The sequence below is a fragment of the Condylura cristata genome, unplaced genomic scaffold (assembly GCF_000260355.1).
Source record: "Condylura cristata isolate star-nosed mole 26May11 unplaced genomic scaffold, ConCri1.0 scaffold00053, whole genome shotgun sequence".
Taxonomy (NCBI): domain Eukaryota; kingdom Metazoa; phylum Chordata; class Mammalia; order Eulipotyphla; family Talpidae; genus Condylura; species Condylura cristata.
Window position 1 is genome coordinate 337,717 of NW_004567154.1, and position 23,386 is coordinate 361,102.

The window sequence follows — 23,386 nt, forward strand, 5'->3', positions numbered from 1 at the left end:
AGAAGTGTCACAGTGGCAGGGGGGAGCCACTGCAGGGACAAGTTTCTGAGCCTATGGTACAGTGGATGAAGTAATACCAGGGGCCAGTCGGCACATAGCAGTCACTGGAGCTGGGCTAGCCTCATGGGGTGCATGGATGGACTGTAAGACTGGGGGTGGAGGGACCAGGTGCCTCGGGGTGAAAAGGCTGATCTGTGGATAGTAAACAAAGCAGCATCACCCAGCCCCAGACCCCTTGGCTCAGAGTAGGCAGTAGTCATGGACTCCAGCAAACCGGGTTTCGGGAAGAGATGGGAAGGAAAGAAGACAGGCAAGGGAAGGCGCCCTTGTTCATCTTTCACACGGACAAGCATGCACATGCACACACGCACCCCCTACATAGACATCCTCACATTCGGAGCTCCCTCTGACATGCTGTTCCACAGAGTCACTGAGTCAGCCAAGTCACTTGAACCAGGGCTTAAGTCCTGGGTAACTAAGTTCCTCTTTCTGAATCTCATTCCTCATCTATAAAAGGAGGGAAAAAATCCGCACCTCTTAAGGCTGTCAGGAGGAACAAACGGTTTTCCAGTCCCACTCCTCACTCCCCCTTTGTATCCAGGCCAGGTCCCTGCTATCCCTCAACCTGACACTGCAGTCACCCCCTGATTTCTTTTCCTTATCCTCTTGGACCACATTAGCCTTCCTGAAGCCCACCTTCAAGCATAAATCTCTGCTTAGACACCCACCTTGGCTCCCCATTGCTTCCTGGATAAAGTTCAGATTCCTCAACTTGGCATGCAAGACTCCCCCACCATATGGCCTCACCTGGCCTTTCCTGTCAGGTGGATAAAGCATGGGCTTGAGAGTCACACAGACTTGGGTCTAAATACCAGCCCTACCACCCACTAGCTGGGTGACCTTGGTTCCATTTCTTCATCTCTCTAGGACTTTTCTTTATCTAGAAAATGAGGAAATAGTTATTCTGCACAGTGTGGTGGGCTTAAATGAACTCAAGTATATAAAGCACCTGCCATGACACAGGTTTGGTGACTACTATTAATACTGTCATTACCAGGCTCAGCGCCTGCTCCTGCAGCCTTCAGCAAACAAGCTTGTTTATCATACCAGCAGCAAGGCCACACCTTTATGCCTCTGCTCACTCTACTTCTTCCTTCTGTGTGATCTCTGTCTGTTGAAATCCCATCTGAACCTCATGGCCCAGCTTAGATGCTGCTTCTTACAGGCAGTCCTCCCTGACTCCCAACCAGAAGTATTCTTTGTTTCCACTCAGCTTCAGCATCCATGCCCTTAGTCAGAGATCTCTATTTGTAGCTCTGAACTTTCCTGTAGCTTTTCTTTCACAGATCTCCCTAATGCCCTCGAACACCCTTCTAGCCAGTGAGGAAGAGAGATGGCCAGTCCCTCCACCTGAGCTCCAGAGCACACCCCTGCTGCCACCTCCACACAATCACTCCTCCCTCCTGTATTTCACCCTCTCCTTTTCCATTGCCTCCTTCCTACCAACATTTATAGAAGCTTAAGTCTCTCCCATCTGGGAATAAAAACCCTCTATCTGCCCCCACATCTCCCTCTAGCAATCACTGTCCCTCTCTTCTTTTCACAGTTAAGCTTAAGAAGTACGTCTACACTGGCCATCTCCACTTCAGTACCTCCCACGAGCTCTTCAACCCACTGCAATCTGCCTCATGCGCCCACCACACCACAAAACTGTTCTGAGGACGCTCGCCCAGGACCTCCTAGTGGTTAAAGCCAGCAGACTCTTCCACTCTCCTCTTACATCCCCCAGCTGTAACATTTGCCACTCCTAACAAGCCCTCCTGTGCACGGACAGCTCCTTCCTGCCTTGAGCCCACTCCCTGCTGCTGTTCCTCCTACTTCTCTGACCACCTCCATCTCTGCTCCTTCCCTGTTCCGTGTGTGTTCGTACCTCTTCCCCAGTTCTGCTCTGTTCTTCTTCCCTTTCATTCCACACTTTCTGTCAGTGATCTCACTCCATAATTTCAGGTATGGCTGGGCCTCCCTGTCCCTGCCTCCATCTCTGTAGCCTGGGGTCTAGTTGCTGGGTCTCAGATTTATCAAGCATGAAGTTTCCTGGGCAGTCCCACCAGAATGGCCTGACTTAGAGTCTTCAGAGTCATGGAAACCTTAACTAACACTGCATTTTCCACCTAAGCGAAAGCCATCCCCATCTACCCCGACACAAATCTAAGGAGTCACACGAGATTCCTCCTGCTCCCTTAATTGTGTCACCAAAAGCTCCTGGAGAGCCGTGGAAGGCCAGCCAGAACCTGGCCGTGCTACTGTATCTCCCGCTCCTCTTGCCCCTCGTTCACATTTTCTCCAATCATACTACCCTCCCAGCCGTGCCTCAAACTTAGCAAGCACACGCTTGGCGTAGGGTCTCTGCACTTGTTGCTTCTTCTATCCTCAAATAGTGTGGCCCAGACACATGTCTGTGTACTTAGTTGTTTACTACCTGTCTCACCCACTGTGAGATCCATCAGGAAAGGCATCTGCTTGGTTCAATGCTATATGCCTCATGCCCATCCCAGTGCCAGTCACCTCATAAATATTTGCTGAACAAGAGAATCCATGGCCAGGCCCGAACACTGCAACTTACCCCAAGAACCTACCCTTGGCTATCTGCTGTGCATACCCCCTCCCCCACGATCTATTCAGTCTCTACGTCTAGTCTTCGCTTCCTCCAAGACACCTCTCAACCCCATCTCTTCTGTTCAAGCCCCATGGCCACTCCCTTAGCTTATCTCTCTCTTGGATGACTGCAACAGCCTTCTCTCTAGCCTCCCTTCCTACTAAAATGCTACTTTCTATCATGTCACTTCTCTATTTAAGAACTGCTCCTGGTTCTCCAGTTGTCTACCACAAACTGCTTAAACTGCTTAAACTGCTTTTTGAGGTATGTCTAACTCTGTGGCTCCCAGTGTTGAGTTGTACCCTTTCTTACCTCCAGTCCCTGTGCACACTGTCAGAGAATCCTCCCCATCTCTAGTTCTCAAAATCTTGATGGGCTTGGAATGAATGATGCAAACACTACTTTCTTCAGGAAGCTACTTGGCTCACTAACTGGAAGTAATTCCTCTCCAAAACCCAGAGAAATAAATGTCTCCAGTGTCTCTCAGGATCTCCAAGAACCAGGGGTAGATGGAAGTTAGCAATTATGTCAGAAACAAGGGCTTTGGGGACTAGCTGAGCATTAACAATGGCCCCCTTTTCCTCTGCTTCCCTTGGTTTCCTCATGTCCCTCTGCTGACGCCAAGTCATCCTAACTCCACCCTTCCCCTCACCTTCTATCTGCTTTATCTCATAAATAACTGTCAGAGGATTTAGAGTCCATCATTTGAAATGAGAATTATTCTATATGATCGGTGTCACTGCAGTAGTGCAGCACGCTAGCCCTTGCTCAGATCCATCTCGCCTAGGCCAACTCCCCAGCTGCGCCCTCAGCTCACCTCCACCAACCCTTTCTTCACGCTGACTGCTGATCTGAAGCTTCTAAAACACAGATTTCACCCATTTTCTTTCTTTTTTGGGGGGGGGGAGGTACAATTCCTTATGCATTTACTGAAAACCATAGAGCATTTCCCCACAAAGAAAAAAACACATAGGTAGACATAGACAACATTTTACATTCAATTCCAAGAGGTTCATGGGCTCCCTGAACCTATCTGAGGTCCACAAACCCCAGGAACCTCTGGCTCCTCAGATCTTTGGCATATGTGGATCCTTCTGTCTGAATTCTCTTCCACACTTCACCTTTCTGTCCCTGGCTAACTCTTGCTTATCCTCTAAGTCTCAGTTCTTAGGCTGGGCTGATCTGTACCAGCCCTATATGGGACCAGGTGTTTTCCTCTGGGCTGCCAAAGTCCTTGTGCTAGCTTCTGTCATACCTCTTCTGAGTCTCCTCAAATGACTGGGACTTGTGGAAGGCAAGAACTATTACCAAACATAGACCCTGGCCACAGCAGAACTGGGTAAATGCCTACTCAGATGAACACTAATAACAGCTACCCACCTTAGGAGTACCTAGTAAGTGCCAGGCATTCAGCAAAGTGAATTCTACCTATGAACTCATATACTCCTCAATAAGAAAGCCATGATGTTTGGGATATTGTATTTCTTTAACAGATAAGGAACCAGGCCCAGAGATGTGGAGTGAGTTAAGACCACCCAACTACTTAGTGACAGAATTGGGACTGAAACTGAGACATGTTGGCACCAGTGCAAGTATTGGTCCACCATATTTCCCTGCCCTGCACCGTAAGATTGGGAGATGGCATCAACAGAGTAATAGAACTAGGAACAGGGCCAGAACTCCCTGCCTGGGCTCCATTTCCCAGGGCTACCTACTCTTAGTTTCCCTGCTGTGTCACTTTCATGATGACAGACAATGGCTCTCTCTCCCACAGCACAATCCTGTCCACCCCCCCCCCCACACTACTCTCAGCCTCCTCACTCCCAAACTCGACTCTAGTCAGACTCATTGTTTGCTCCAGAACCATCCACAGGCACATATAGATTCTAGATCCAATCCAATCCAATGCCACACACTTAGCTATGAGAAAACAGGGCATGGGTAGCCCTGCCTTTCAAGAATTTTTACATTACAACCCCAATCCTAAAATCAGCGCTAAGAGGTAAGTAGGTATTATCCTCATTACACAGATGAGGAAACAGTCTCAGAAGTTATATGGCTCGCCCAAAGTTATAGAGTTGGGGAATGGCTGACCTTGGACTTGAGTAAAGGTACTGATGAATTCTTTTTCTTCCATTCTGCTCAAAGAGCCCCAAAGTGGACAAGACCATTTCTGGCAGGGTTGGGGAATGAAGAAAAGTTATTACTTTTTAAAGACTCAGTACAAATGTCCCCTCCTCTGGGAAGCCTTCCCTGATTCCCAGGTGGGGCTAAGTATACTCTGAGCCTCCTGTCCCATCCCAATGACACCACAGTGCTATATGTCTCTCTCCCTTCTGGTCTTGAGCTTTCTGACAATAGTAACAAACATCACTCATTCCCATGCCTCACCATGGTTCAGCTCAAGGCTTATGCTGAAACAGGCAGGACAAATGCTTGCTGAATGAATAAGGTAGTATTAAAAAGAAAAGCAAGATCTGAACAGCTGGATAAAGGAAATGGCATAGAAGAGGAGGGAAATGAGTTAGTAAAAACGAGGGAATGGGACCAAGAGAAAAGGCCAGTAATCTTGAAATTAATATAGGGTATGTATAAGATATTTTCATTGTTGTTATGGACTTTATTTGGAATGAGGTCACACTCTAGGTCCTGTTCTGCAACTTGCTCTTTTTTCATACAAGTCTTGGTGATCTTGTTGTACCATTATCTAGAGTTGTGTTTTTTTCATTTGATCTGCTACAGAGCATGGGGAGATCACCAGAGAAAAGCTATTTCCTCTGAATGGACACATAGGTTGTTTTAGTTTTTCACTATCACAAACAATGCTGCAATGAACATCTTTGCATATTATCTAGAAGTAGTTTTGAAGGATAAACTCCTAATGAATTTATATTTTCCTTAAAATATAGAGAAGGCATTCCTGTTGCTTTAGCATGATCATAGACTGGCTAAAAATAAAGACTATTTCCACCTATATAATCTTGTCTTTATTTTCAGAAGTGTGTATCATACAACACATACATCTGAGGAGATGTGAAGTTACTCCCCTAAACCATGTATAATGTTTTAAACCAAAGTGACCTCAAAAAAAGAAAAGAAAAGATGATAATTACCTACATTCCAACAACTAAGAATTAAATCACTCTCTGGCCAAAAAATAAAAAATAAAAAAAAGTTGGTTGAGACCAACAAATGAGATACTCACATTTGATAAAATATCATTTTCCAGCTATCCTAAGGCATATGATATAAGAGGTGCACAGTATGGCTTATTCTTGCAGTTGGGACTGAAATGTTTTAGAAATGGCCTCTGGCTGGCCCAGTTGAGGTCTATCTAGTAATAAAACTTTGAGAAAGCTACCTCTAAGACAAGGGTCTAGGTCTGCGAAAATAAGTTTTCTGGTGAAAACTAGTAAATTGAGCCTATAAAAAGGACTAATTTTGCATTTTAGTCAAGACATATGAAGGTGCTGTTTCCTCACAACTCTTAATTGTTAACATTTTGATTATTCAAAAATAATAATTTCATTATTTTAGTTACATTTCTTTAGTTATTAGAAAGCTTGAGCTTCCTTTCTCATTTGTTAGCTAATTGTCTATTTCTCCTCTGAATTGTCAAATTCAAATATTATTATTTCTCCACTTTAAATGGATTGTGTATGTTTTTCTTACTGATGTTCAGAGATATGAGCCTTTGCTTGATATCTATGTAGCAACTACTTTTTTAGAGACTATTGTTTATGTTTTCACTTTGTATATATCTTTCTCCACACAGAAGGTATTCATTTTAATGTTATTGAAATTACTGCTCTTTACTTTGGCTTCAAAGTCATGCTCAAGAAGGCTTTGTTATCCTCATATTATAGACACATTCTAGGTTTTCCTCTGACACTTTTGTTCCTGTCATTTTTTTTCTTAAATAAGGTAAGGGCTTGACTTAATTTATTTCCCAAATGGTAGCCAATAGTTCCACTCTTTTTACTGATTCCATACTTATTTGAAATATGCTCTTTATAATAATTAACTTCCCTTATGAATATATGGGTTTGTTTCCAAACTCTCTATTTTGTTCCATTTATGTATTCCTCTATTTCTGTTATGATATAATATTTGTAATTACTACAATTTTATCTAATAGGACAGGTCCAACTCACCTTTCATTTTACTCAAAGTTTTCTAGGTAACTCATGGGTAATTTACTATACCAAATTAACTTTTAAATCCATTTACCCGATTCTGAAATATTATGGGAAATGCTTTGAACTTCTGAACCAAACTGGAAAAAGTATCAGATTTTCCATATTGAATCTGCCCACCTATGAATAGGACATAACTTTTGATTTATTCAAGTCTTCTTATAGGCTTTTATGAAACTTTATAGTCTTCTATATGATGACATATTTTTCTGTATGTCTTCTAATTAGTCATTGCTGGTATTCAGAGAAGCTAGAGATTTGGATATATATTATCTTTCTTACTCTTTCTAATAATAATTTCTGACTCTTTCTAGTATTTATACTACTTAGTTCATTTTTTAACCATATTGAATAAAACTTCCAGAAAAATGTTAGCTAGTATTAGTAATAACAGTCTTCCTTACTTTGTTCCTGAATTTAATGGAAATTTATCTAGTACTTCATTGTTACATTTGATGATTGCATTGGTTTCTGATATGAATTCTTTCTAAGTTAAGGAGGTTTCATTGATTCCTAGCTTACTACATTAGTTAAATACTGTTGTGCAACAAATTATCCCAAGTCAGCAAGAGATAACTAAAATACTAAGAGTTTTAAAATTCAAGAATGATGTCTAATTGTATAAGATTACTTTTTAGCATATGGAGATATAGTATATGATATCTTCTCTTTAATTTATTAATGCAATCAATTAAAATAACAGCTGTCCTCATATTCACCAATCCTTCTACTCATGATGAATGTTCATTTGTCATGATACATTACTCAATACACTAATGGATACAGTTTGAGAATCTTCTATTTAAAATATTTGCTGCTCCATTAATATATGTGATTAAAGTTTTTCTTTCACTAGTCTTCTAGAATGAACTTAGAAGCTGTCTATATTTTATTATTTGATCTTTCAAGATTTAATAGGACTTCCATCAAACTGCAACTTCAATTATACTAACCATGCCTGGTACCACTTTAGAGGAGTAAACTTTGACCATCTTTTTAATTTCTTCTATTAAGGTTTTGTGCCACTCCTTGAGTCACTCTGGTAATTAACATTTTCCTAGAAAACTACCTTTTGATATAGATTTTCATGTTTATTGGTGTAAAAGTATTCAAAGCCTTTATTTATAACTTTTTTTCTCCTCAGAATCTATGTTTAAGTTCTCTTCATCATACCTAATTTTATTTGTTTTCTTGCTTTTTCCTCAGTCATAGCTGCCAGAGGAGTCTATCCAGTTTAACTGTCTTAAAAAAAAAAAAAAAAGCAACAACTACCTCTTAGTTTATCAGCTTTCTTTTTCTATTTCATTAGTGTTTTTCTATAGTAATTGTTTTCCTTTCTTTCTGTTGTTCTTTTTCTAGATTCTTAAGTGAAATAATTTAATTTGAATCTGATACAAGCATCATTTAAGGATACAAATTTTCCTCTGGGGAGCCCACCATGGCTATATCCCATAGGTTTTGATACACAAAATTCTCATTGACTTTTATTGTAATAGTCTATAAATTCCAAATTCCATTCTTATTTCCTCTTTAACACAAGTACTCTTGGAAGGAGGGTCTAGCCTTTTTGCCACTGCGGTTAATCTTTCATTCTATTGCATTAGCATTAGAAAATGTAAAATGTTTTTCTAAGTAACTTGGAAATAATGTTCTCCAAAGATGTGGGCAGATTGTTCCTTCTGCCTAAACGCCTTTCCCCATCCTATCCAACTGGCAAACTCTTACTCATCCTTCAAAACAGCTCATACTTTACATATTCTACATCAATCACTCCTGCTTTGGGGGGCAGGTATCTAGGAAGGATTTTCTTTAAGGAAGAATGAACTGTAGACTCTGAGCATCCTTTTTAGGCCCTGACCTGGTCCCCCCAGCCACTCACCTCACATGCTCAGACACCCATTCCACAATCACTCCAGGATCTAGAGGGAGATGGGGGTGAGGTTTGGTAATGGTATTGCATATTTATCTGGAAGGGGGAGGAATTGGGAAGGGATGGGTCTAGCTCTTACCTGCTCTTTGCCAGCCTGCCTGAGGGGGTAAGCTTCATGGAGTCAAGGACCTGAGTAGGACAGCAATACTGGTGTAGAGTATGAGACGCTGTGGACCTGAGAGACAGCGAGAGACAGAGAGAGAAAGACAGAGAGAGAGAGACAAGGAGGGAGGGCAGGGGAAGGGTAGGGAAAGAGGACAAGGAGGTAAGAAGTGAATGGGGAAGAGGGAAGGCTGGGAGAAATAGGTTGTAGAGGACAGGGCATGGAAGAAGAGGAATGGGGGGGGCAAGGAGGGAGGGAAAGAAGGGAAGGAGGGAAGGAGAGATGGGGAGGAAAACAGACAGGGAGGGGGGGAAGGGAGGAAGGAAAGAAGGAAGGAAGGAAGGAAGAAAAAGAGAAAAAAACCACAAAGTCAAGAAAGAGAGGACGGCACTGGAACCACAAACAGAACACAATGACAACAGGGGGCAGCAGAGACAAAAGAGCCGGGCTGAGCCTCCTGTGTTCCAGGTGACTCCGTGGTGGGGACATCAGCCACGGAGACACCGGGACACCACAGAAGGGAAGGGGGAAAGGAGCCCTCCTCACACCAGACGCCACAGGGTAGGGGGAAGGAGAGAAGGGGATGAAAGAGAAAGGGAAAAGATGTTTAGGGGAGCTCCCCTTTTTAGAAGACCCCTCATAAGAAGGGAGGGAGGAAGGGAGGGAAAGGGGAGAGGCTCTGGGTGCAAAAGTAGAACCCAGACCAGGGAAATGGAGGAAACACTGCAGGAGGAGAGCGGAAAGACAGAGAGAATCTGAAAGAGACAAGGAAAGGGAGAGACAGAAAAGGGGAAAGACAGTGAAAGACAGAGAGAGGGCAAGACAAAAGACACAGAGAGAAGACGGGGGAGAGGCAGAGTGCCAGAGCAAAGGAGAGGAGAGGCGAGGCGGAGGAGAGCTGACAAGGTCTCAGTGGTCTTGGTGACAGGATAGGACTTTGGGCTTAGTGGGCAGGTGGGGCCCAGTGGGCCAAGGATAGGGAGATTTAAGTGGGAATCTTTGCTTCCAAGGCCAGTGCTGCACCCCCAACCCTGGGCAGGGCCCACGCTCCACCCGCCCCCCCGCACCCCGGTTCTGTGCCCCCGCCCCTAACGTAGAGTCCAAAGGCTCTCGTGCCTCCTGCTTCCTGGGATCGGATCGAAGTCCAGAGAATGGGAAGTGAATAGAAAGGCTGCAGGAGCGTGAGACCCAGGGCCTCGTCGCTGCTCTGCCCGAAGCCGGGCAGATGCCAGCAGGAGAGCTAGCCCGCCAGGCCAGCCAGTCCCTGTTCCCCATACACAAGCCCCTGAAGGTAAGCTATGGTCAGGGCCTGGCCATGCAAGAGCCCAAGTAAAGGCTAGGCGTGGGGCTGCAGGCCAGGTCAACTGCCTACTGTCTCATTTGCTGTAAATTTGAGGATGCCCAAATCTCAGAACCTTACAAATAATCTTTGAATCTGAGATTCTTCTCATCAGACCAACTGCTTCTCAAGTGGCATCTATCTGCCAGTCACCGGCCCAAGTCCTTGAGTGCTATCTCAGTAAACCTGAACCTGGAGCCCCTGAGGCTGCTAGAATATTGGTACCAGAGATTCTCAGCCCCTATGGGAGCGCTGCAGCTCCGGGCTAGGGCAGCTACCAAATACACACCCATCACCGTGCGGCTCAGGGCTCCAGGGCCCTTGTGGTGTTGGGTACCAGCTGCCCAGGGGCTTACCCACTTAAGCTGGCTCCCTCCCGCAAGCCAGAGCCTCCAAGAATCCATGAGGGAATCCAGGAACCAGGAAGCCAAGAGGTTGCTGAATCAGCAGCCCAGGGACCGGGTCCAGGTCTGGGCAGGGAGAGAGCCAGGCTGTGGGGTTGGGTAGGGGGCAGGTTCCTACCTGCTACTCCTCCTTGGGGGCTCCATAGGTCTAGACCTGTCCAGAGGGCAGGGCCCCTGGCCCAGGCGGTGGCTCCACTGTGGCACCAGCCCTTCCTCCCTAGGCCTTCCCTAGAAGGAAGAACGGGGAGGCGGGGCCAGGCCAGCTGGGCCACAGGCCAGACAGCAAATGGAAACTTTGCTCCTTCCCCTGCTTCCCCAGGAGGGCTGGGAACTCCTGCTAAGAGGAAGCAGCTTTGAGAGCAGCAGTGATTCCTCTGGGCCAAACCCCAGTCTGGACTCCCTAGGAGTACCTCGGGCTGGAATCTTCCCCAGCACACTGTCAAGTATGTGTCACTAGCTCTAACCTCCTGAAGAAAACAGAGATGGAGAGAGGGCAAGTAGAACGGGACACCAGTAATACAGCTGGTAAGTGGCAAAACCATGAGATCGGGACCTAGCGTGACCATTACCATATCTGGAATCTTGCCCCCACAGCCACAGCAACTCCTTGTGACTACAGAAGGCTTTCAGAGGTCCTCAAATTTAGGGCACAGTTAAAGAGACTCTCTTTGGTCACTGTTCTTGGATGCTCTAGATCAAGTAAAACCCATATCACTCAGTTTTGGAAATCAAGATGAGGCCTTAGCCGATACTCTTTCTCACTGCAACAAGTTCTTACTCTCTTCTGTGTTGTTTTCTGGACTAGCTAAAGAGACAAACAAAAATCAGAAGAAATGCCATAATCGAGAGGTTGTTCTTCCAAGGAAATTGTCTGGCCTAATTGTACAGATGGGGAATCTGATGCTTCGAGCAGGGGTTATCTTAGAAAGGTCACAGTCAGAGCAGAATCCAGGCATCTTGACTCCCCCAACTACCAAAGTAATCTCGCTCCTTGATACAAGTTGGGCTGGAGGAAGGATGGAATTTGGAGGACTTGAGAAGGATGCAGAGTTCCTGAAGAATGACACAGATCCAGCTCAAAGTGCAACTTCCCTTTCGCAGCCCCAGAACTCTGGCCCTTGGCTGTTCTGAGCAGAAGGCAGCCCTGGGAGGGGCCAGGGGACCAGCGATCTGGAAGAAATAGGAGCTGACAGGCAACAGCCCAGCCTTCCTGCCTTCCTGCCTCCCTGCCGGGTCAGCTGGTTCTTCTCAAGGAAGCCAAGGCTGCTGAGGGTAGGCCCTGCAGACCACCACAGGTTGGCACCTGTGGGCGCTCTGTGGCCTCCTTTCCCTTCGCCCACCTCATGGAGCCCCAGATCTTGGGGCTCTAACTCAGCCCACGCTTTGCCCCTCTCCTTCAGCAACTCCCCTAGCTCCTGTGTAGCTAGCTGCTCCTGGTGCATTTGCAGTTACTGCCGTAAGAGCTGCACCTCTGGTCCAGAGCTTCCTCTTGTCCTGCTTGGAAATTCTAGTCCTGGCTCTAGGGATGATGCTGTGTGACTTGGGGCAAGCCACCTCTCCCTCTCTGATGAGGCAACATGTGCCCAGTAGAATCAGGTACAAGTTCACTTGAGTGACCTCTCTGGGGCCCAGTGTATTTACCTATAAAAGGTGAGTGACAATTCCTACCTCATGGCTGCTGTGACAATTCAGTGAGATGAACATGGAGCGTGATGAAGAATCTTAGCACAAGAGCCTGCCCTTCTCCCAGGGAGGCAGGGGAGACCCACGGAAGCCTTTTGTTTCAAGGATATGAGGATTTCTAGGAAAATAGCTTTTAGTAGCCATACTTGCAATTCATACATATCTGGGCATATGGAGTAGATTCATGATGACCTGCCAAAGGCTGAAGGGAAGAAGGAACTAAGGGTGAGGGTCCTGGCCATCACAGGACACCGGCAGGCCTTCATTCACCTGCGTGTGCGACATGGGGCTGGAGCTGGATACAACAGTGACTCGAGTCAACATCCTGCTTTCATGTAGCATATACTTGAGAGAGGAGACAGCCAGTCAAAAACTATGAAATTAAGCTGAGTAAACCATGAGGCTAGCAGGTTCCAGGCAGAGCAGACAACTTGGGCAAAGGAGCTGAGGTGGCATTTCCAGGGACTGCAAAAAGGCCGAGGAGGGTGAGAGGCAAAGGCAAAGGAAGCGAGGCGGGAATGGAGACGCAGGTAAGGCGATGCGCAGCCCTGGCAGGCACGATAAGGGCTGTGTTTATGAGTGACTGGGCAGCCTATGCTCCATGCATTGGCGGTGGGGGGGGGGTGTTCCCTGAAGTTGTATGAAAAATATTAAAGAGTAAATATTGAAGGACACATATCTGGGGAGTACGGTAGCTTTCATCAAATCCTCAGATGGGTTTAGCATCTCAAAAGGGCAGGGAGCTCCTTTTATAATTCCATTCACTAAATGGCTACTAAGAGCCAAAGGCAGGCATCTTAGAAACTTGTGTGAGCTGGTCCTGCCTCCAACCAGCTATCTCTGCATCTTCAGCCTGCGCTCTGCCCAGAGAGAAGTGCTTGCAATTTCCTGCCACTCTGCTATCTGAGGCTCATCTCTGCCAGTGCCACCCTCTGCCCCAAAGACTTTATCCCACTGCCATGGCCAACCGCCTGCTCCCCCTCCCTTGTTCTTCACAAATCACTTCAGAGCTTATGCCTCCGGGAACCTGCCGTGACTCCTCCTTTTGAGACAACTTCCCTGAACTTCTCTCACATAGTCCGTTTACACTATTGCTTCTTCTAAGCCAAGAACTCTGTGGGGACAAGGGCTGTCTCTTATTCATCCCAGTGTTCCCAGCACCCAGTACAGGGCACTTAGACACAGCTCATTAAATTGTGATGGGAGACTCTCCATGTTAAGGTGGAGGCTGCAAGATGGGCTGATGGACACTAGAGGGCACTGTGGTCAATGGAATCCTGACCTAATGCTGGCCAGGCCAACAGAGTTGGCCTGGGAGTGCCCCAACCCCCATTGTCCCTGCATAAATATATATATATATAATTTAAATAGTATAATATACTATTTAAATATATTTAACATGCACAAATATTTCTAAGAGCCCTGCATAAATATATATATATATAATTTAAATAGTATAATATACTATTTAAATATATTTAACATGCACAAATATTTCTAAGAGCCCAGGAAGGGTGAAAGCTCTAGGCTTAATCAACCAGGTCTCCATTCCAGTTCCCCAATTTACCTTCTTACCCCTTTCCAGACCATTCTCATGATGGCCCCTTCTTACTGCAAATATGGCTAAAAGTTCTTCATTAATAAAGGTGCCAAACACTCACCACTCCACCTTACCTCATCCCCATCCCTTGATAGGCTAACATCTGCTCATCTTTAAGTCTCACCTTAGTTGTCAGCTTGGAGAAGCCTCCCTCACCCTCAAGTGGGGTTGGGTGTACTGAGATGCTCTCCCACAGACCCGAACATCCCTAGTAATCCTCTGTAACTATTTTCTGGTCCATATCCCAACCATCAAGTGAGCTTCCTCAGAGTGGGTCTCTATCATTCACCATCGTGTCAACCGCACTTTATTGAGCATAGAGCCTTGCCCATTGTAGGTACCCAATAAGTCACAAGCAGGTGGTGGGTGGGTGGGTGGGCGGAAGTCTTACAGTAAGTCACTTTACCCTCTCTAAGTTTCAGTTTCCCATATTTGGCATGACGGCCAGGAAGATTTAAGATAATACATGTTGTGTATCAAGTGCTCATCCAGTACCTAACACATAGCAGACATTTTATGAATCAAAGCAATTATACATGCTTTGAATAGTAAAAAAAAAAAAGGGGGGGGTGGTAAGAGGCATGTTTAAGAAGACTCTGCCTTGAGCCTAGGGTGATCTCTCCTAGTAAGGTTTATCAGTTACATACAGAAGTCTTTAACAACAGTACGAAAACTATGATTTTTACTAAAAGTAACAACACCTGCTCTGTGCCAGGTCAGAACAGGAGGCCTCCAGGGGCTGGTGGCCTCTAGTCAGTCAGAGGATGCCAAGCCAAGGTTCAGGTCAGAGTCATGGGCATTGCCCCTGCGTCTGGAGAACAGTCATTATGGCCACAGCTGGTTCCAAACTCTTTACTCATAGGTGAAAACTTGTCTAAGGGGTCATTAATTCCCTCTGTAATTAATGTAAAAACTGCAGGGTTTGTTCTAATGGAAAAGTCAGCTCAAGCGTCAAGCTGATAATATTGATAATGTGCGCTTGTAATTATATACTGCAGATAACTATAAATTCAGTCCCTGCACTAATAAAATGTAAGAATTCCTGAAGCAACCAAGAACTTGTAGCAGCTATACCATGAGCAGCTTTATGCCAGTTGTTCCAAAGCTATGAAAATCACCACTGTGGCAGTGGTGGTAACATTCATGGTGCACTTAAATGTTATTTGGGCATAAAATATGGGGAAATTTTTAGGTGGAATGGCGTGTTGATGCAAGACCATGGAACTTGAAAGCATAGTGAGCAAAGGTCAGCTTGGAGTGTAACAGGAACCCAAACCTTAATGAATGGTCAAGCTGACATTTGTGGGCCTCTAGCAGGTGCCCATTCCCCCCACTGACCTCACTTGTGAACACATACAGACTGCTCATTACAGAAGAAACACCCAGAACCAGGTATTTGACTGTCTACTTCACCCACGTCCCTTCTGCAGCACCTTGTGTGTCACCACAGGTTGGATAGAAGTGCCACAGCCAAGTGGGGATAGGCCCCGAGGCTGGAAGGTCACATAGCCATTGTCAGCCTATGCAAAACAGAGAAGTCATTCCAAAGAGGAGTGAGTGGCAAAGAGGTGACAGGGACCGGGCAGGCCTTGCGAGATGAAAGAGTGAGCCATGGGCCCCCAAGACCCAGGAAGAGGGCAGTCTTAGTCCTTGACTTCTTGGTCCCACTTCCAGCTGGCATGAGATCTGGCCATATTTCATTTACTGTTCTTAGATTCTGGGAGATGGAGCCTCACAATAGTCCCCCCCCCCACACCCCCTTTATTCTTGAGTGAGTTTGAGTGGGTTTCTGTTCCCTGCAACAAAATGTACCAGACTAAGACAAGGGAAAATTGGGAATATAAGTGTAGGGCTTGCATAAGCAAAAAAGCAGAAAGAACACTTATGTAGGGAGGGATGAATGCAATTATAAAGCGTTTGTGTTTGTTCACCCAAATGCTCCTTCATTTCCTGACACTGCCATAGACACACGCTCCAGCCACACACAACACACACGCTGACATTCAATGGCATATAGAGACAAAGACGGTGGCGACCAGCTATGCTTCTACGCAGACACCCTGACATGCAGGGACACCCACCAGTATGAGGGCTCCCCCTGCGCCCTTCACACACCCAAGGACACAGAGCTGCCACGAGCAGGAGGGCACCCACACGTGTGAACACAGTGGCGCTGCCCACCAGGCTCAGGGCAGGAGTTGAGACTTCACTGGGCTTTGAGCAGCCTCCCTCCCCAGCTGCCAAGTGACTCATCCCCAGGGCTGCTAATTAAAGCCAGGACAGAGGGGACAGAGGCGAGGGGAGGGAAAGAGAAAGGCGGCAAGTTTATTTTGGTGCCAACCAGGCATGCAGCCAGTTGAGGGGTCACCCACTTCCTGGGGCTGGGCCAGACTGGGGGACAGGGGAACACAAACAGGAAAGGTAGGGAGGACCCTCAGAACCCTCCTTGCCCCTCAAGGGCTTCCTGGAAAGGTAGCTCCTTTGGAAAGATTACCCAACTCTCTCCCCACCCGCACCCCACTGTCAGATTCTAGCTCTACCCACTCTAGGCTCTTGTCCTTAGAACTGGCTTCTCCTCCTTAGCATCCTCCCATTTGGGGCTCACAGGAGCTGGCTCATCTGTCTCTGCAGCCTGCTTTCTTACCCTCCACGAGTCACCCAACATGGGCCTGGTACACAGGGAAGGTTCTTGTGCTTCTGGAAAATGATGGAGTTGATGTGGTAGAGCATGGTGACCACAGCTCTGATGGTCTACATCTGACCCAGTTCTACCACCGGATGCACACTTTGAGCTCTCTAACCCTTAGCTTCCTCTTCTGCAAGATCATAATAATACATAGCCTATAGTATAATGTGAGGATGAAATGAGAAAAAAGAGGTAAAGTGCAAGTGATCACCCAGTGAGTGCTGCTGCTAAGTAGATGGCAGGAGAGCTAACTACGGAGCCAAGCCCCAAGCTGGGCTCTACTGAGTATGTGGAAGACCTCAGCTGAGTCACATGAGCTCTCCGAGCTCTGTGTCATTCGCAGAATGGAGGTTTGGCAGATGAGACCACAGATTCGCTGTGACGATCCGAGCCTGTTACGTGTCCTGGGTGGAGCTCTGCTCTTAGAAGTCACTTGATAAATGACAACTGTGATTACTAAGATTTCAGACCTTGGAGGCCGGAGAATCCTAGCAGGGAGAGAGCTTTTAGGTGGACTAGGGTGGCCAGCCAGGGAGCATTCAGTCTGCCATCTGTGACAAGGTCCCAGGCAGAGGAAATGGTGGGAAGGGAACCTTGGGATGAGCACGCAGGCTGAGGAAAGGAGGCCTCGGGTGGTGAAGAAGAGGACACAGCTGGGACGGCACGGAGATGGCCGGCCTCCTGGATGTGTGGCGAGGGGGCCTATGGTTCCTGTGGTCTCGAGCACCCCAGAGTGCCAGAAGGTCAAAACAAGGAAGAATCGTAGAGATTATCTAATTCAAATTCCCCTTGCACAGATGGGGGCACTGAGGCCCAGAGTGGGAGGCCCCCTCTGGGAACAGAGCCAGCCCTGGCTCCTCCTCCCACTTCTCCTCCCCAAGACTGCGGTTCTTGTTGCCATGGGGACATTCCTGGCTCTGCGGGTGTCAGTGACTCCCCCACCCTTTCCCTCCTTTCCTAGCAACAGGCCACCTCCTCCAGCTCTCATCCTTGCTTGCTTAGCAACCCCAGCCTGGTCCCCAGGGTCCCTGAGTTCCAGCCTGACCCCCACTGTGGCAGCAGCCCCTCCAGGCCTGGGCTCCCTCCACATCTGGTGGCAGAAGTATACACCCCTCCTGCCTCCCTGTTTTCAAGTTCCGCATTTCTCAAGCTTGACTCTCAGTTTATGACACCGGAGTGGGTCGGGGGAGGGGAGAGGGCATTACAATATGTCGAGCCACTCTCATGCTGAGCATTGCTGCATACTTCCTCCAGCTCTGTACACTTAGCCCGCAGTCCTGGGCCTTGCCAGGGGCAGTCTGCAACCCACTGACCCTGCTTGCTCTTCACTGTTCAGCTTCTACACAGGAAGACCTCGCCCAGCCCATCTTCCTTCATGTTTCTTTATACTCTGAACCCTTTCCGCTATGCGTGCGCGCACGCGCGTGCTTGCACACACACACACACACACACACAGAGTTTATCAGATGGGGACACTGGATTCCAAGGAACAATAGGTTTTCCCAAAGACATACAAGTGGAGAGCAACCGAGCCATAAATAGAGCCCTCTGCCTAGCTCTAGACGCTGCCTCTTCTGTGCTGCAGTCGTCTTTCCCCTCCAGCCTTCCTTGGCTCCCACTGCTCACGGCAGAAGTCTGTGATCCAGCCCAGACCAGCATTCTGAGATTCAATGTTTGTTCTTTTCCTGCCCAGATTGTGTTAGCCCAACTGCTGGCCCCAACCCCCCACGTCTCTAACCCCACCCTCACTTCCTGTGTATGCTGGCTCCCACTTCCAGGGATGCCCTCCTGATGCAAAGTCTGCACATTAGTCATCCGGGCTCTACTCGCCTGGAGGCTGCCTTCTCCAGAAAGCTGTCCCTGACCCCTAGCTGAAGTGAGAGCAGTAATTTACACGTGGGGCCCCACAGCATCCTCAGCTGGCCCCAGCCAGTCTTGGCCCCCAGTGAAGGGAATTCCTACCTCTTTTGCAAGGCCCACAATGCTATTCTTCAGGCCCTTTCCACAGCCCAGTTTTGACCCCTGCTTCCCCAACTGCTGAGTCCTCAAGGTTCTTAGAACCTCCTTGACTATGGCCCAGGATGGTATCAGGAGAAGCTCTTAGTAAAAAAAAAAAAAAAAAAATGCTGGGTTTGGAACCAGACAGTCCAGAATGAGTCAGAGTGATGCCAACCTGCCCCACGGCTCTGCTTCCCCTGGACAATGCACTGACCCTCTTAGAGAACTTCACTGTCCTCATCTTCTACAAACCAGGGATCCGTGTCTAGTAGGACTGCTTTAAGCATTAAATAAGGTTATGCTCAGAGTACTTAGTATGTGAGAAGAAAATGATAATTGCTATTATACTAATGTTAGTACGAGGATGAGGATGGCTATTATTATCTATAAGGCTGCCGAGGGTTCCTGCAGTGACGCTGTGGGCAGGGCTCTGGCTTGTTGCCAGGCAGACCTGGGTTTGAATCCTGGCTCAGCCGTCTATTAGTTGTGTGGCTGTAGGCAAAACCATAAGCAGCCTGAGCCTCAGCTTCCTCAACTGTAAAACAATGATGATAAGGTCAGCGAGGTTCCACTTACAGTGTCACTGGGATGATCAAACAAAAGAAAAGTCCGACATATCACATGACTTATGATTATTAAATAACCTGAGCTATAGGTCCCAAGAACTCCACTGCTGGGATGAGCCAAACACTAGAGATGCCTTCAACTGGGTTCCCCAACAAGCAGCAGGCATATCCATGAGGCTGCCTGGGAGTGAGCCCAAGCTGTCTTTCTCTAAACCCACGGGAGGCAGGGGGTCCTGTACTCTGGCTAGAGGAGTACCATCCTCAATGCTAGGACAGGCTAGGCCCACGCTATACCCTTTGGCCGCATGCTGGGATCACACACCCCCTACCTAGACACTGGGCCTGACTGTGTCCATCACCTTCCCCCTGCTTTCCTGCTCCTCATCCACAGCCCTGACTTTGGCCCTTGGCATCAGCGGGCTCCTGCCACACTCCCTGCTGGGGATGCTGAGACATGATATATCTCATCAGGCACCTCCATCTGTATGTTGGGATTCTCTGGCCTCCTCCCATATCCACTGCCTGCATGCCAGGCCCTGGAATGAGACATGCCAGGCCCTGGTCGGACAAGCCTTAAACTGAACAAGAGTTCACAGCCCAGAGAGCATAGTGGGGACTTAAATCCAGCCTGTTCTGTGCTCACAAAACTGCATACCCTGTTAGGGGCCACAGTCGCCCAGTGGAAAGGTAGCATTCCTCCAATTGATTTGCTCAGTGGATTCTACTCAAGGTGCTATATGTGCCAGCTGGATCTCTGACTGAGACCAGGAATACCCATCCTATACCTCTGCTGCCTGGGCCCGTCTCACCTCAGAGCCCTATACCATTACGCCTTGCTAAGTTGAGTAAGCCTCCCGTGACTCCCGCACATTTCCATAGAGTCCCTACACTCGATACCGAGTCTTCGCAAAGCTTCTGATGGGTTCATGGGAAATGTACTAACAGCTCTGTTTCCACCCCAGTTTTTCTCCCACCTCCTCAAGTGGCCGACTGATCACACCCTGAAAACTTAATGAAATTTAAAAAATACACACTTGTCACCATAACATGTTTCTACTGTGGAGAATATATCACATCAAAATTTCACCCAAATCCCACCACTCAGGTTTAGCACAGCTTAGGGTGGAGCTCAAACACTAGACCAGGAAGACAAGGGCTCTTTTCTCCTGGGAGGAGAAGATAGAGAATGTTCCAAGCCCAGAGCTGACAAAGGATGGCTTTCCCATCTGAACAGCTCCTATGAGCCCCTCTGGTGTTCATTTCAGCCCAGGAGGCTGAGGAAGACTGAGGAAGAGTTTTTATTCCCTCCCCATGCCAGCCATCCCCACAACTCCACTTCATACTCACCCTGATAACAATGGGATAAAACCCTCTGAGTTGGCCCCTACTCCTCCCCATGGATACCAAAATAACAAAATGGAGGCCCCACCTCATCCCAACCCCATCTCCCAATGACTATGAAAGAAAAGAGGTACTGACCTGACTGTTCTGGAATTCTCACCATCAGATCTGAAAGGGAAAAAAAAAAAGTCAGTATGTACTCTGTAGTCATCTTCTCTCTGTCTTATAGAGCACCCTTGAGGCTTAGCACATGTCATGAAAAGAGGGGGAGGGGATTTCATGCAGACAGAATAGTCAGTACAAAGGTTGTGAAATGACACAGAGCCTGGCCAGTTACTGGGGCAGGGATGAGGGCAGTGTGGCTGGCATGGAATGCACAGGAGGGGAGGTCAGGAACCAATCATGTGGGGAGGTGGGTCACAGTGAGGAGCGAAACCTTCTCAGTGTGCTGAGAGGTGGCTTGCAGCGGCGAGAAGAGTGAAGCCTGAGCTTTAAACACAGAGACAGAGCTTCAGATAGTGGCTCTGCCACTTACCAGCCCATAACCTGGGTAAGTCACTTCCCCTCAGAATCTGAGCCTCAGTCTCCCCACTTGTAACATGAGGTCAATCCTCACAGTATTGTTGCGATGATTAAGCCTTTTGGAAACCATCAGACAAATGCCAGGTATTATTAACAACATAGAAAAGGCTTTGCCAATTGCCTGGTCCAACCTGCTTATTTTCCAGATGAAGAGAATGAGGCTGAGGGGTTAAGTGAGTCAGCTGCCGGGTTGCTTTCTACTACATTGGTCTGCCTTCTTCATTGTGAGGCACCCTCAGAGGCAAAGGAAGGATGAAAAAAGAGATTGGAGTGGGGGACAGCTCTGAGGGAAACCAGGGAATGAGTGAAGTCTGAACCACACCCCTCTGGCTGTTTCTGGGGGGCCGGGGTGGGGAGAGAGGGGAAGACAGAGACAGATAGAGAGAAAGAGAGAGACAGAAAGCAGAGAGAGAGAGAGAGAGAGAGAGAGAGAGAGAGAGAGAGAGAGAGAGAGAGAGAGAGAGAAGGGAACTTGGAAGTGGGAGAGTGTGAGAAGTGTCTTCCTCTCCCCCTTTGTCTTCTTCCTCTTCCCAGTCTCCAGCCACGCTCTCCCAGACTGGACTGAAGAGGAGGCAGATGGACACAACACAGGTTGTACTCAGGTGAAGGACCTTAGCAGGGGAGCATCATCTGTACTGAGTGCAGAATGAGAAGGACACACAGGGAGCGGAGGTGGACCTCGGAAGGGAGGATTTGTTGAAATGGAAATGGAGGCCCCACCAGCCTGGTGGGACAAGCAAGCATTAGGGTGCTGGAGCCAGACAGCAGATGAGTACAGCACTTCCAGTTCTGCTCCTTCCTACCACGTCATCTGAGGGAAGATACTCCCCCATGACCAGCCCTGGCTTTTTCACTTGTGAGATGGGAAAGGGGTGATGGGAAACACCACCCAGGGTGATGTGAGGCTGCACACTGCACTGTGCACATAGCACAGCACACGATGCCCAGCTGTGACAGTGGAAAACTTTTAGCCTCCTCAGCCCCCTAAAGAGACAGGACCAGAGCTCCCAAGCACCTTCTCAATTTATTAAAACCTTCCATCTGTTCTGCAGCAGTAAGATTGCTTCTGAAGCCTGGCCCAACTACTTACAAGTACCAGGTCTGTGGGTCCTATCTTCAGTGACTCCCCAGTAGCCCGAAGGTTTAAGCCTGTGTCTCTCCCTAAAACTAACCCACTGCTCCAGACAGGCTGGTCTTTGGGGTCTTGCACCCCACCTCCAAGCCCCAGAACCTGGCTATTCAGTCTACTGTATACCAGGCCCCTTACCCAGGAATACAAATCCCTGACCAAAAGTACTTCGGAGCATAATCAACATATATAGTCATTCCCATTGTTGTGTGAGCAATCACTTGGCCCTGAGTATAGAGCAGGATGGTGTTAGGCTTCTGTTGTATTTCATCTTCTCTGATCCTGCAAAGTAGGAATTGCTTATCCAATTTTAAGTTGAAGTTGAAATCATCTGTCCTAGGTCATACAAGCAGGGGAGCATGATGTGAACTCCAAACCCTGTATTCTCGCCACCACACATTTCTGGACCACAAGCTCCAGTGAAAAGACTGTATTCTCAATCCCCAATGTTAAGCTAGACTTTCCTCACGAGGGCTCTTCCTTTGGAGAGGTTACCAGACATGTACTTTTGGTCCAAAAGCATCTTCAAGATGGCAGCTGAGGACAAACAAATGCCAAGGCCTGATGCTAAGTGAATTAGCCACTTCTCACTGCAGACTGATTCTTACTAATTCAAGCATATACAGAGCCTCATATGATCCTCAGTACAGGGCTACATCCACCTCAGAGGTTTACAGCCCTTTGTGCAATTAATAGACTATTAATTATGAATAGTTAACAATCATCATCAATATTGGATTATCCTCCACCTCTTCAGGACTGATGTACTGGCCCTGGTCACTCTACACCTCTCTTTAGGAAGCTGGGTGCCAACTCTTTCGGGAAGAAGCACAGACTGGTAGAAAGAATCTCTGGACTTTGATTTCTCAGTTACAAAGTTATGGGGTATGGTAGCAGCGTTTCAACAGTCTTCAGATCCTAAAATATTTGCTTTCCTCAGAATTCCAACACTCTTCTCTTTTATCAAATAGATTCAGCTGTCTACATGTCAGAGCAAAGACCACGTAGCTGGTTTCCTTATCTCAATCTATGTCAGGAGAAGAGGTTGCTTCTCCCATTACTCTCACAGACTTCTCGTAATGAAAGGCCACTTAACACTCTGGTGCTCTCAAAAGGCTTGGCTATGCCAATTCCCATCCTTAGAAATAAAGCTGGATAAATGGTAACTTATTG

The 23,386-nt window shown here is 47.4% G+C and overlaps 1 protein-coding gene across 8 annotated transcripts in view; it reads right to left on the minus strand.

Annotated features, from left to right (window-relative positions):
* Nucleotides 1-23,386, minus strand: part of IQSEC2 (IQ motif and Sec7 domain 2) — a 79,821-nt gene that overhangs the window by 28,912 nt on the left and 27,523 nt on the right. For 2 of the 8 annotated variants that reach the window (XM_004694998.1, XM_012734305.1), the window contains exons 1-2: nt 10,747-10,865; nt 8,862-8,957 (exon numbers count right to left, since the gene is read on the minus strand). In XM_004694998.1, coding sequence (XP_004695055.1) covers nt 8,862-8,957; nt 10,747-10,772 — 122 coding nt within the window. In that variant the 5' untranslated portion in view covers nt 10,773-10,865. Of the gene's footprint in view, nt 1-8,861; nt 9,076-10,746; nt 10,866-20,640; nt 20,671-23,386 lie in introns of those variants that run through there. The other 6 variants (XM_012734303.1, XM_012734306.1, XM_012734304.1 and 3 more) reach the window with 5 other exon arrangements.